The sequence below is a fragment of the Trachypithecus francoisi genome, unplaced genomic scaffold (assembly GCF_009764315.1).
Source record: "Trachypithecus francoisi isolate TF-2019V2 unplaced genomic scaffold, Tfra_2.0 Lachesis_group13, whole genome shotgun sequence".
NCBI lineage: Eukaryota > Metazoa > Chordata > Mammalia > Primates > Cercopithecidae > Trachypithecus > Trachypithecus francoisi.
Genome location: NW_022681458.1, coordinates 8,130,612 through 8,144,392, shown reverse-complemented (window position 1 = coordinate 8,144,392; position 13,781 = coordinate 8,130,612). Strand labels below are relative to the sequence as shown.

The 13,781-nt window shown below is 42.3% G+C and overlaps 1 protein-coding gene across 2 annotated transcripts; it reads right to left on the bottom strand.

Moving 5' to 3' along the window:
• Positions 1–9,707: 9,707 nt before the first annotated feature.
• Positions 9,708–13,508, bottom strand: LOC117094358 (putative male-specific lethal-3 protein-like 2). Of its 2 annotated transcripts, none has more exons than XM_033229819.1 (2): positions 13,402–13,508; positions 9,708–12,448 (listed from the first exon to the last, which is right to left on the bottom strand). In XM_033229819.1, the coding sequence occupies exons 1-2, from the start codon at positions 13,506–13,508 to the stop codon at positions 11,152–11,154; spliced, it is 1,404 nt and encodes a 467-aa protein (XP_033085710.1). In that variant the 3' UTR covers positions 9,708–11,151. The 2 variants fall into 2 exon arrangements, with proteins under 2 accessions (XP_033085710.1, XP_033085709.1); XM_033229818.1 differs by having other exon boundaries at positions 9,708–12,437; positions 13,378–13,464.
• Positions 13,509–13,781: the final 273 nt, after the last annotated feature.

Genomic DNA, 13,781 nt, shown 5'->3' with positions numbered 1-13,781 from the left:
CCTTCCTGCCTTCCTCTCGGTTTTCTATTGGCCAGCGCGGAGAAGCCGGACGCTGATTGGGCCTTTCAAACAAATTTGCATCCCTCCTCCCGGCCAATCCACGCCCGCGTTTCCAGCCACGCCCCAAGGAGCATGTCCGGCGGAAGGGAGGGAGGGTCTCTGGTAGCCCGGTCTGTGGAAGTTGCTCCAACGGCTCCGTGCTTATTAATCAGCGCTGCTGTGCGAGATCCGGTGGGATGTGTGTCATCTCCCGGGCTGTGCACCGGAGATAAGTACGGCCTGGAGATTCCTGCGTGACTTGCTCTAGGTGTCGCCGCCGGGCGGGGGCCGCCTTCCTCACTTGCCCGCCTGGGATCCCGGCGCCATTTTGAGGGCAGGGGCCTAAGAAAGACAACCCCAAATTACCAACCCAAAAGGAGGCAGGATAGCGAATATTCATCTAGAAAGAAAAAATAAGTCTCAACGAATGACACATTTAAAGATGCTGACAAATGCCATATATATCACAAAATCCAGGAAAATACTTGTGTTAACCCACCTTTTTCCCCATGTATTTCTGATTGCATATTCTGCTTCTTCATTGATATTAATCTTGTAATATTTTCTCCAGAGAGAAGAGCAAGATAAATCAGTCTTTAGTATGGCTGATGGAATTTGTGATTGACATCTTAGGAATGTCAATCCTAAGGAAACACAGGGTGTCTTAACCACATTTGTGTGCTTGTGCTGATGTGATTACCATAGTATGTGATTGAAAATAAAAGCATTACTGAGCACCAGGAGGTCCCTTAGAGGGGGCTCTTCACCTCCGTTCAGCCTGCAGGGCAATTCTATCATGATGTCCTGCAGAAATTTAGGTGGAGGTGGGGGGAGCGTGAGAACTTCGGGGTTCATGTAGTGTGTGTGACCACAAAATGTGTTACGTTGTGCCGGACACAGAGATGTGCTGGCCTGATTCCCCTTAAGATGCCACAGCTGCTGGGAGGGCAGTTGGCCGGGGCCTTCAGTTGTCAGCCTATTCTGGGATGATTCAGTCGCAGAGAACTCCCTCACCCAACATCCTGCTGCCCCAGGGTGGCCCAGCGCCAGTGACTGATCCAGGTGGGAACAGGAAGGCTGTACCATTTCACTCTGATGGAAGAAAACCCTGGGCCACTTTATCTTCTGAGCTCTCAATTCCACGGAATTGGATGGGGTAACCTACCAATCCTGTTTATTTCCCCTCCTTCCTCCCTATGTAAACATCCTCTCAGTCTTCTCCAGTGGCAGGATCTACACATTTAATTTGTACCTTTTCCAATTTTCACAAACAGGCTGAGGTGTCTTCCTTCTCCTTCCTTAGGAGTGTTCAGAAACTTAACATGTTCTTCCTCTGACTCTGTGCTTCCACACATAATTTACTCTTCAAACATCTAACTGGGCCCATTTAGAGACTTGGGACCTTGAATAAGATTTTTTTCTTCTTGGGTTTTGGACAACTCTTCCATTGTTACCAGATAGAGCTGTCCAGGTTCTTGGCTATTGAACAAAGAATTGAACAAAACACACAAAGTAACAAAGGAATGAAGCAACGAAAAACAAAGCAACAGGAGAACGGAGTAAGGAAAGCACAGATTCATTGAAGAGAACTCAGAGTGAGAGCGGGCTGGAGCACCCGACTCAAGAGCCTCTTCAATTAGGGCTTTTATAAAGCCAAAATAACTTGGCAACACCCGGGGGTACCCTTTAGAGGCCTCCAATTGGTTACACCCTATGAAGGATTGGTCTGTGACCAATCAGAGCCTAAAGTGGAAACTTGGCCTGCAGTCATTCAGGGGCTGAAGTGGAAACTTCTTTCTTGTTATCACAGGAGTGAAGATGTGGCCTATGTCCTGCCCAATCTTGCTTAAAACTGGCTGCACCTGCTGTTCTCTTGCTTCTGTGAACTGGCTGCATCTGCTATTCCTTTGCTTATGCCTCAACCCTTGGCTACCCCAGTTCCCTATTCTCCGGCCTCACCATGACTCTCTAACAAGCACAATAGTACCAGTTTTCAAAACTGGCGTCTCCCAGGGCTTATTCTCTATTCCTGGGAAACAATTCCAAGGTTTCCCTTCCTGGCTTCACTGACAATCCAAGCATCTGCCTCTGTCCTAGGAGTTTGGGGGCAGCTTCAGCGGAAAGGTTTCTCAATCTCAAGTTCAAGTCTTTAATTGAAGTCCAAAACATACTTGCTTTAGCCAAACTCCTTCTGAGTCAGCCAGAGTCCATGCATTAACCCTTATTGTTCTGGCCTGCTGGTCTTCCAATTGTCTCTGACTGGCTTTCCCCATCCCATGGTCCAAAGTGGTGCTCCAGCTGAGGAAAGAAGAACCCTGCACCATGCTTCTCATGTGATGCTGTAGCAGGACAAGCCGCAGACAAAACCCCTCAGACACCGAGTTAAAGAAGGAAGGGCTTTATTCAGCCAGGAGCTTCGGTAAGACTCATGTCTCCAACAACCGAGCTCTCCGAGTGAGCAATTCCTGTCCCTTCTAAGGGCGTCCGTGTGAGGGGGTTGTGATCAATAGATCATAGGGTACGTGAGCTGGGGGCTGCATGCACTGGTAATTAGAACGGAACAGGACAGGGATTTTCACAGTGCTTTTCTATACAATGTCATCTATAGATAACATAACCCATTAGGTCAGGGGTTGATCTTTAACTACCAGGCCCAGGGTGTGGCGCTGGGCTGCTTGTGGATTTTATTTCTGCCTTTTAGTTTTTACTTCTTCTTTCTTTGGAGGCAGAAACTGGGCATAAGACAATATGAGGGGTGGTCTCCTCCCTTAATGCCATTCTCTATAATACCTCACCCCACCACCCTTGGCTGCCTAACCATATTACTCCAGACCCGCTAAGCAAACTCCTTCCCCACCACTTTCCACTCTCACGTAACAGGGAAGGATCACAAGTCAGCTCCTTCCCCAGCAGCAGTTTTCTGGGTGCAGCATCTTGGAATCACGGGTTTCCAGAGATGAGGGTGGGTTGCTCTGGCTGCACCTGCACAGTGCCCTCTACTGGCCAGGCTGGGATTTCCAACCCTCCAAGTGCTGTTTAAATGCCTAGGAAGTAGTGCTTATTAAAGTTGTATTACGGCTGCTCTTATAAAATGTGCCTGAATTTTGCTTCAAATAAAAGAGATGGAGACTTATTCTGCATGGAGCTGTCATGTAAATATGTTTCTGTTGGAAAGGTGTGGAAATGTTACCACCAGTCTGTGGTTGGAGAAGTGCAGCTTTTGCCTGGTCCCAGCATTGACACAGAAACTGCTATGTAAAGGTGAGAATGTCAGTCTGGGATACATTATCACAAACATCAGACCCCACCCATTAGGCTGCTAAGACAAGGGTTTGCTGTTTTCTGTTGCCCTGGAGCTGATGCAAACACAGAGACTGTGAAATAGGCAACAAGCGAACTTTCCAGGAGGTGTCAGTCAAAGCTCACCAAATGTGTTCATTGTTTGATTTAACGAGTCTCACATCTAACTGAAGTAATTAAGGATGTTGGCAAGAAGTTAGTTGGAGGATCTTTCATGAAGCAGTTTATAAAGTCCAATACTAGAAGGATGGCAAAATAAATGGTGATACTTGTGTTTTATTGGCAGCAATTTTGAAGAAGTGTAATTATTGATATCAAAATTCTATATGATCTTTTTAATACAAAAAGGTTATAAACCTGTATTATACATCTGCATTTAAAAAGTATATATTATATAATTTAAAGTATGATTATACATGTTTTAAAAGTGTGAGTATATATGTCTCAGAATGTTTCCAGGGCCATCTCTGGATGATGGTGTGATTAATTATTTTTAATATTAGTTTTCCTTAGCTGCATTTTCTAGAATGAGCATTTGTTGTGCAATTATGAGTTTGCATTACTGATGTAATTAGAAAACACAGAGGGCCAATTGTCTTAGTTCATTTTGTGCTGCTATAATAAAACCTGAGAGTAATGAACCTGTAATTTATAATGAACAGAAATTTATTTCTCACAGTTCTGAAGACTGGCGAGTCCCAGACTGAGTGATTGGCCTCTGGTGAGGGTCTGAGTGATTGGCCTTTGGTGACGGTCTTCTTGCTGTGCCATCTCATGGTGTAAGGGAGAAGAACAAGAGAGGCCAAGAGAGAGCAAAAAGGAGCCAAACTCTTTTTTTTTTTTTTGAGACAGAGTCTTGCTCTGTGACCCAGGCTGGAGTGCAATGGTGTGATCTCAGCTCACTGCAACCTCTGCCTCCTCGGTTCAAGTGATTCTCCAGCCTCAGCCTCGTGAGTAGCTGGGACTACAGGTGCATGCCACCACACCTGGCTAATTTTTTGTATTTTTAGTAGAGATAGGTTTGGCCAGGCTGGTCTCAAACTCCTGACCTCAAGTAATCCACCCACCTCGGCCTCCCAAAGTGCTGGGATTACAGCCACTGTGTCCAGCTGTCAAACTCATTATTTTATGAGAAACCCACTCCTGTGATCATTTCCACAATAATGGCATTAATCCATTCCCTCTGCCCTACGGCCTACTCACCTCTCATTAGGCCTCACCTCCCAACTCTGTTGCAAGGGAGATTAAATTTCCAGTACATGTTTCTGGGGGACACATTTAAACCACAGCACCCCGCATGTGCTTTTACCTTGGCTCTGCAAAATCAGGGGCCATTTATCCAAATGAGGCAATGGCCCGGAACATTCTAAAGCTGCTATTGTACAGCAGGTACAACACATAGCTGGTAGCAATATATTCAGCTTTGTCTTTTCAGTTCAGATATTAAGGGTGGTCTTATCATTCATTCTGTGGCAAATCTGAAGTTTCTACTGAGGTCGTTTCAAGGACTCTGACTTGGAAGCATTCTAGGTCATTCTAAGGCCAACAGGCATACTCACTGGGCCTCTTTGCCAAACTCCATTTATCCTTCATATCTGCTGCCAGGTAATCCAGCCTCAACACTGAATTCTTGCTAGTTTCATTGAACTCTCATTGCTGAATTTGTTACCCTAGGATTTATAACCAAAGGAATTAGATCTAGGTGTTTCTATAAGCTCATTAGACCTTATGATTTGGGGATAAAAGACTTAGTAAATATCTTTGCTTATGCTCCTGCTGCTTGCTGTGTGTGTGTGTGTGTGTGTGTGTGTAGGCAGTCTTATTTCAGCTGTCTTTGTTTTGTCCCAGATTATCTTGTTTATTGATTGTATAAGGAAGTGTTCCACAAGACAGATGCATACATAAGTTGATTATTTTCTGCTTCAATCTAATCCAGTCTTGAAGACAAATTATTAGAGGTTCCTCACACCTGTGACAATTATGTGAAAAGGCAATTAGTTGAACTTAGCTTTGGGCCCCCTATAAAACCTTCATAATGACATTTACACTTCTGTCAACTTGTGAAAGAAGACCTCTTTGCTCAGTTTATATTTTAGGTCAAACAATTGTTGGGTCATTGGCAATCTCGCTGATTTCTTCTCGGCCTAACTTCTGCTTGGCCTAACTTCTGACACCACTCATGAGCGCACACTGTAGCACAGTTGACTGCAGTGACACATCTTCTTTACGTGGATTTGTCTGTATCAAATTTTCAAACTCCTGCAGAAATTCTTCTTTGTATATAAAGTCTTATTATGATCCTTACTCTTGCATTCTTTTGGGTAAAAGGCAAAAGATGGCAAAAAAACAATGAACATTTTAGAGAAAGTCTGCTGTGTCAAAAATCAATTCATATTTTAGGAGGCAGTCTAGAAAAATTGGGAGGCAAAGACACCAATCTTTCAATAATCAGTTTTTTTATTTGGTGTGGTAGAGCTGAAAACACAAGTCGTCGAAGGACACTAACCTTCTGAGACCCACCCTGTTTGGATCTAAGCAACTTTTCACTTGTACCTCTTCTAGTCTTTTTATTCCTTCCTCCAATCTTCTAAATGAGCTAGTATTGCCTTGAGATTTCTCAGGAAAGGAACATTCATGTAAATGTGCAAGATCAGAAGGCAGATATATAGACGTTGAATTTAAAACCTAGTGTAGAGCTGAGTCAAAGACAGTCTGTACAGGCTGCTATAACAGGATACCATAGACTAACCAGCTTATAAACAACAGAAATTTATTTCTTACAGTTCTGGAGGCTGGGAAGTCCAAGATCAAGGTGCTAGCAAGGTAGGTTTCATTCTGAAGCCTCTTGTCTTGGCTTGCAGGTGGCCATGTGCTCACATGACCTCTTTTTTGTGCATGTGGGGAGAGAGTGTGTGAGAGACAGCAAGTTCTCTGGTATCTCTTCTTATAAGGACACTAACCGTATTGGATCACAGCCCCATCCTTATGACCTTATTTTACATGAATTATATACTTAAAGGCCCTATTTCCAAATAGAGTCACTTGTGGGTTAGGGCTTCAACATATAAATTTTGGGGGGACACAATTCAGTCCATAGCAATGCTATAAATATTTTCTTATACTTCAGGAAGATGGACAGATATTTGCAATAGGATCGTTGTTATGTACTATTTTCATGAATGACTAGATGTATATAGACTAGTTCATTTTAGCCCCTCATGAATGGGGAAAGTAGTTAAAATAAGAGGTTAGGAAAAGGAAGATTTGAATAATCCATCTGGAAATTAAAATACAATTCTTAGAGACAAAAAGAAGGAAGCTCATTAAAGTTATTTTAGAAATCTGTCTCTTAAAGAGTAAATTGGACAAAGATTAACATTTTCATAAAATAAACACTAGATTTAAAAAATGGATTCCAGGAACCTTTTGAATATTATTCTAGGGTAGGATCAACAGCTGAAAATGAACTCTGATTTGAATTAGGAGCCTTAAATGAAAAAATATATATAGAAAATTGTTAATTTAGAAGGTAACAGAACATTTTCTAATAAGTAACTGAGCCCTAGGAAAAAAAAGAAGCTAGAAATAAAAATATACAGCTTTATAAATGAAACAACTGGTCCCCCAAATAAAAACAAGAATCATGAAGGTATAAGTAAGGACACCTGTAGATTTCAAGGAGCAAGGCATTGGAAGAGCCAATGCCCTCTACTGAGGGTGCTACTCTTGGGGAGCTATTAGCACCCCCAGGTTCCCTGTCCTTTCTCTAATCTTCTAAGGAGAATTGTTTACAGATGGACAATGACATAGTTCTTCTTTTGATATGCATGGCCCTGTACCTACAATAAATCCTGCTTCCATAGAACATCATCCCCTTCAGAATCAAATTTTCAAGTTGTCTAAAAAGAATAAGGAAGGTACATTGACGGAAAGCAGGAAAAGAAAAATGAGAAATTTGGTCTTAAACTAAAAATGCCTTATTGTGCCAGACTGTCAAAGAGACAGACTTGAGGTATGCAGTAAATTGTAGAAGCCTTGAGGGCAAATAAACTTTGTCTATCTCGACTTACAAAAACCATCCAGGTAGTGGACATTTGTAACAATACTAAGCCCTTTCCTAAATTCCAACATGGCATCTTCATCAGATGAATACTTTTATTTTTCTTTAGGAAACAATTTCTACATATTAGCCAGAGTTCTCTAGAGAAACAGAACCAATATGAGATAGATAGATAGATAGATAGATAGATAGATAGATAGATAGATAGACAGACAGACATATAGATAGACAGATAGATAGATAGAAAGACAGACATTTATTTTGAGGGATGGGCTCACATGTTTATGGAAGCTGAGGAGTCCCATCATCTTCCGTCTGCAAGCTGGAGGTCCAGGAAAGGTGGTAGTGTGGTACCAGTCCAAGAACCAGGACCTCTGATGTCCAAAGGCAGAAGATGGATGTCCCAGCTTAAGTAGAAAGCAAACTCACCCTTCCTCTACCCTTTTGTCCTATTCAGGGGTTCTCAACAGATTAGACCATGCTCCCCCAAGTTGGTGAGGGTGATTTTCTTTCCTTGCCCTGCCTATTCAAATGCTAATCTTTTCTGCTGACAGTAGGTGGAGTTTTGAAGAGTGTGGCGTTCAGGATTTGTGAAGTTTCGGTGGTGTTGGGCTGGTGCAGTCTGTGTAAGTGTGGGTACTCATATGAGACTGCTGAGTCCTCGCAGAGGTCCATGGAACCCTTTTTCTTCTCAGTCTCCTCTTTTTGTTCTCATTCAGCCAAAGTTACAAGAAAGAATCATAAAGAATTATCCACATCTTTACCACTATAAATGATTCTTTCTGAAGAAGAGATTTCATTTGCAAAGATCGTATTTTCAGTCCGAACACTGATCAGCAGAATTTCATTCTGATTTCATCTTTGAATATTTCATTGAATCATCTGTCAGGGCAGTAGCTGCACAAAATCATTTAAGACTCTGAACAACAGATCTCAAACAATTGTGAAATGTAAAAAAAAAAAAAACATATAGGCTGGGCGTGGTGGCTCACGCCTGTAATTTCAACACTTTGGGAGGCCGAGGTGGGTGTATCATTTGAGGTCAGGAGTTCAAGACCAGCCTGGCCAAAATGGTGAAACCCGGTCTCCACTAGAAATACAAAAAAAATTAGCTGGGTATGGTGGCACACGCGTGTAATCCCAGCCATTGGGGGAGGCTGAGGCAGGAGAATTGCTTGAACCTGGGAGATGGAGGTTGCAGTGAGCTGAGATCACGCTACTGCACTCCAGCCTGGGCAACAGTGTGAGACTCTATCTCAAAACAAACAAACAAACTTAGGAATATTATTTTAAGAGGGGATTGGGAGATTTCCTAAGAAAATAATTCTCATCAACTCTGTGAGAAGCTCACCTTGCCTTTCTTTTAGCTTTGACATAGATTGGTCCAAGTCACACAGAATTACTCTAGATACAGGAAGTATTATACCGGAAGTATTATAGAATTACTCTAGATAGCAGGAAGTATTATTAGCGATGGCCTAGACTCTCTCTTAATTGGCCCAAATAAAATCCAAGCTTATTCTATTATACATAGCTACTATTTGGGCTGAGGAATTTAAACTGGTTTTATGTAGCTTGATCAAATTCACACTAGTAGCATTAATTATAGAAATGGCTATTATTTGGGTCTTTCTAAGAGTTGGGAAGGCAACTCATCCTTAAGTTCACTTCAAATTGTCCTTCAAATTGGCTGCACAAGCAACAGCTTAGGAGAGCTGTATTATAAAATTCAGCTCTCTAGTAAAGCCTAGAATTGGTCAAGAAAAGTAATTATCACCTAGACTTCCTGGTATTATCTCTTTATTCATTTTTAAGATGACATGAAAAAACCATTAAATTGGGATTTTGTATTAGACTATCCAAAGATTGGTTGTGGGCATGGATACTTTTTGAATGAACGGAACACAAGTACGAGCTTCTCCTTCATTGGATAAGAGTAACAGAAGGCTGCCAGACTGAGTGTGTTACATAGGAGTATGGTAATATGTGAGGGAAAGAGTAACAATCAAATTAGTAAACAGCAGAAAGATGTTGGGTGGTTTCTATTAACAGCAGGGATTTGCTGCATATGTTAACATCAGATTTAAAGGTAATCCTAGTACAAGACCAAAAGATGCTTTGACTAATTTAGTGGAGGCCTGTACCTGCTTGGACACATGAAGCTAAACCTTCGATATTGGATCAAAGAATAGCTAAAAAAGACCATGAGTTTTTGACGTATGCCATGCCATAGAGGTAATACTTTTAAGAGCATCATTGTCCATTAAAAATATAATGTGAGACACATTGGTCATTTTAAGTTTTTAAAATATTAACATTTTTTAAAAGTAAAAAGAAATAGGTGAAGGTATTTTTAAAACATTTAACCCAATGTATCTAAAATATCGTCAGTTCAACATTTAACCAATGCTGAAAATTAACGAGATATGTTACATTTATTTTTACATACTAAGTCTTCACACTCCAGTGCTCTAACCTCACACTTAGGAGCACATCTCAATTTAGACTAGCACAGTTCAAGTTCTCAGCCTTGTGACATAGCTTATCCTTTCATGGACATGAAAGAGAATTATGATAATCTAGGAAGAATGCATCTGGACACTTACAGGTTTGTAATTAACTAACCAAAAATACATCCAGCTTTGTCTTTGTACTTCAGATATTGTGTGTGGCACGTCATTCTCTCACAGCATTATCACTTTCCTATTTGATGCTACTGAAGCCACAATGGGAAGATATGCCTCTGTGGGCTTTCTGTTAGGATCGCAGAAAGTGACATCTTTTCTGTTTTCTCTCATGTAGCAATTTGTGGGCTAGCACCTAAGGAATTTCTGACTCTAAAGGCTAAAGCTTATGTGGTCTAAAATTTACATTAAAATGTCAGCATAGTGTGCAATAAATATGTGAGTTAGTTTTAATTTCTACCTTTGGGGCTGTCAGGTGCCACAATGAGGAATACCTACTTTTTCGGGGGGAGCCAGTTTATATAATATATATTTTCCTAAGTAATCATTCATTTTTGTCAAGAGTTTCAAATTTACTGGTTTAAATGAATATACAGCATTCTCTTATATTCCAATTGTCATTGTATTTGTAGTTATGGCTCCGATTTTTTTTTTTTTTTCAAACAAAACAGGCTTTATTTAGATCACCAAAAAGAACATTTTACAGAAAGAGAACCATTACATTACACAAAAAAGTATAGCTGTAGAATTGCAAACAAGAAAAGCAATGCTTTCTTTAGCTCACCAAAAATAATGTTTCACAGAGAGGGAACCGTTAGAAGCAAATTATAGTTGCAAATTTTCTTTTGCCATCAATATGGATTCCCTCTAAAATACTTCAAGACTACTTTGCGATTTTCAAGCACAAACTAAACCTTGTTGGACAGAGTTGCTCAGCATCATCAAGAGAATGAAACCAATTTGCAAAAACAACTTTGTTTAATGCTAATAACGAAACAATGTGGTTCTTGCTAACTAACTGCAATGTCTACTGAAATGGCCTAACCTATGTATACTTCCATGAACATTTCACTGTGAACACAGTTGCTTTTTTCCTGCCATCACAGATGGCCTACAACGTAGCAAGTGTCATGTCAGAACACTTTCAGGCACCTAGGAAATAATTCTAAACAGAGTAACTACAGTATATGGGGAACTCAAACAGGGCCACCTCTGTCAAAGCCCCCAGGGGCAGTGTTTTGTGCTCTGGGTAAAGACCCACCACCTTGTTAGTTGTTTACCTGGAACTCAGAACGCCATGCTAGATGGAGCAGTTGTTCTTACAGAACTATCAACGCTTTTACAGACTGCCTGGGAGTTCCTGGTGCTGTAATGCACCTCAGAGGCAGCGACATAAGCCGACTCTGGGAAGAAGTCATCGTGGTATTCTGCTAAAAACCTCACAAAGAGATCAAAGTGCTTCAATAAAGCCTTCAGATTCTTCTCAGTAAAGGACATTTTTCCAAGAATTTCTGGAAGTTTTACAAACAATCGCAGCAAATGTTGCGCCCCGTAAATGTAAGAGGGTGGAGGCGCCTGGTCACCTGGTGGGTAATTGTCAGGCACGAGCTTCCAGGAGAGGACCTCATTTATTTCATTAGTTCTTCTCCCTTTGAAGCCAGCAAATGCAGCACTCCCTTCTATTCCCTGACTCTGGTTAGGAGTCAGAGGACTAGGTGAAGATGATCTGCTATGCACAGGTGTCTTCTTTTCCAGGTGCAAGAACAGCTTGGGCATGCTGGTGGACATGTCCTGCTGCCAGCGCTTGGGCTGAGGTGAGGTGCTGCTCTTAGAAAGCCTGTCACAGTTGGCGGTGTGGGGCGAGGATCGCCTCAGAGACCGCACTGCTTCCGGCTCGGCTTTGCGCCTTTTGGGGGTGGCTGGTTCACCAGTGGTCGACGGACTCTCTGTAGACTGCGGCCTGGACGGATTCAACAAACGTGGGCTGGGAGAGAGCTTCTCCTGGCTCCTACTAGTATTTGTGGCACTTTCCTTAATTGCAAGTAAAACCTTAGATGCAGTCACCTTTTTATACTGAGCTTGTTCATAGGGATAGAGTAAAACCAATGGGAGAGTGTAATCAAAAGTTATTCTTAATCCATCCACCATCTCCTTACAAAGGTCAACATTCTTTTCTGCTGGGATATAAGGCACATTCATGTTGGCATGTGGCATAGCATGATGGTGACAAGGCCTCTCATTGGCTGAAAAGGCTACACTGATAGCAAAATGTCTCACATAGGATTCCAAAATCGTTATGATGTTGGTGTGGCATGGAAGTTTCACTAACCGTTTCCTCCGATTAATGTAGTAACAATCATCCTCCAGCTGCCTCTTCAAAACTTCAGGGATTTCTAGAGTTACTGTTCTTTCTTCCATTTCCCTTTTTGTTTGAAGCTCCAGTTCTTCTTTCACTTCAGTCTTTTCTTCAGTATCACTTTCTTCACTTATTTTTTCATCCTTGTCTTCACTATTGTCGGAGGAACTGCTTAATGAGTTTTCATCATTTTCATCTCTTTCTTCGATGGAAAGGCCTTTTAAAAAAAGACAGAGTCAGCACCAGGCAACCTGGAGGGGCTGCTTCTTTCTCTCTTGCTCCTCAGGTGAGCTACAAATTTTCTTGCCAATTTATGCTGTAATCTACGATTTTCTTTTCTTTTCTTTCTTTTTTTTTTTTGTGACAGCGTTTCCACACTGACCTCCACCTCCCAGAGTTCAAGCAATTTTCCTGCCTCAGCCTCCAGAGTAGCTGGGATTATAGGCGCCCACAACCATGCCCTGCTAATTGTTTTGTATTTTTAGCGGAGACGGGGTTTCGCCATGTTGGCCAGGCAGGTCTTGAACTCCTGATCTTAAGTGATCTGCCCACCTTGGCCTCTCAAAGTGCTGGGATTACAGGAGTGAGCCACCGTGCCCTGCCCCTAATCTACGATTTTCTTTTCTTTTTTTTTTTTTGAGACAGAGTCTCACCCTGCCAACCAGGCTGGAGTGCAATGGCGTGATTTCGGCTCACTGCAACCTCCGCCTCCCGGGTTCAAACGATTCTCCTGCCTCAGCCTCCCGAGTAGCTGGGATTACAGGCGTTCGCCACCACGCCCAGCTATTTTTTATATTTTTAGTAGAGACAGAGTTTCACCATGTTGGCCAGGCTGGTCTCCAACTCCTGACTTTGTGATCCGCCCGCTTCGGCCTCCCAAAGTGCTGGGATTACAGGCGAGAGCCACCGCGCCCGGCCAATCTACGATTTTCATTGGGCTCACAAAGCACACGATCTTCGGCTACCCATCTATCCCAACTTCCGTTCCAGCCATTACAATGACTCTGGTATTCTGGGATCTCGCTGCCTTTTTCGCCTTTCCCAACAATAACATTAACAATCTAGGTCGGACGGCGTCCGACGGGAGCGTCCCACGGGAGCCCAAGCGGCACCGGGCCGCAGAGCAGGAGAGATTTAACGCGAAGAGAGAAACCCACCGTGCTTAAGAGGCTGGTTAAAGCGGCCTTCTCCGCTGGCGGCTTGCGTCTGCGTCCCGGGCGCACACGTACCGCTGGCTACGCGACAGGGCGCGCGCGACGCTCCCGACGGCGCATGCGCAGTCCGGCATGCCGGGCGGAAGTCCCGTTTAATTTCTAATGCTATTTATTTGTGTATCCCTTGTCTCTCTTTTCTTAATTATATTGTTGAACTTTATCTGTTTTACTGGTCTTTTAAAGGAACCAGCGCTTAATGTTTCTTTATCTACCGTACACGTTTTTGTTTTTATGTTCCTTAATTTCTTGACTGTATTCTTTTCTTCCTTTTAACTTAGGTTAAACTGTTCTAAAATCATTTCTTGAATTGAAAGCATAATGAATTTACTTCCACTTACTTTTGTTTG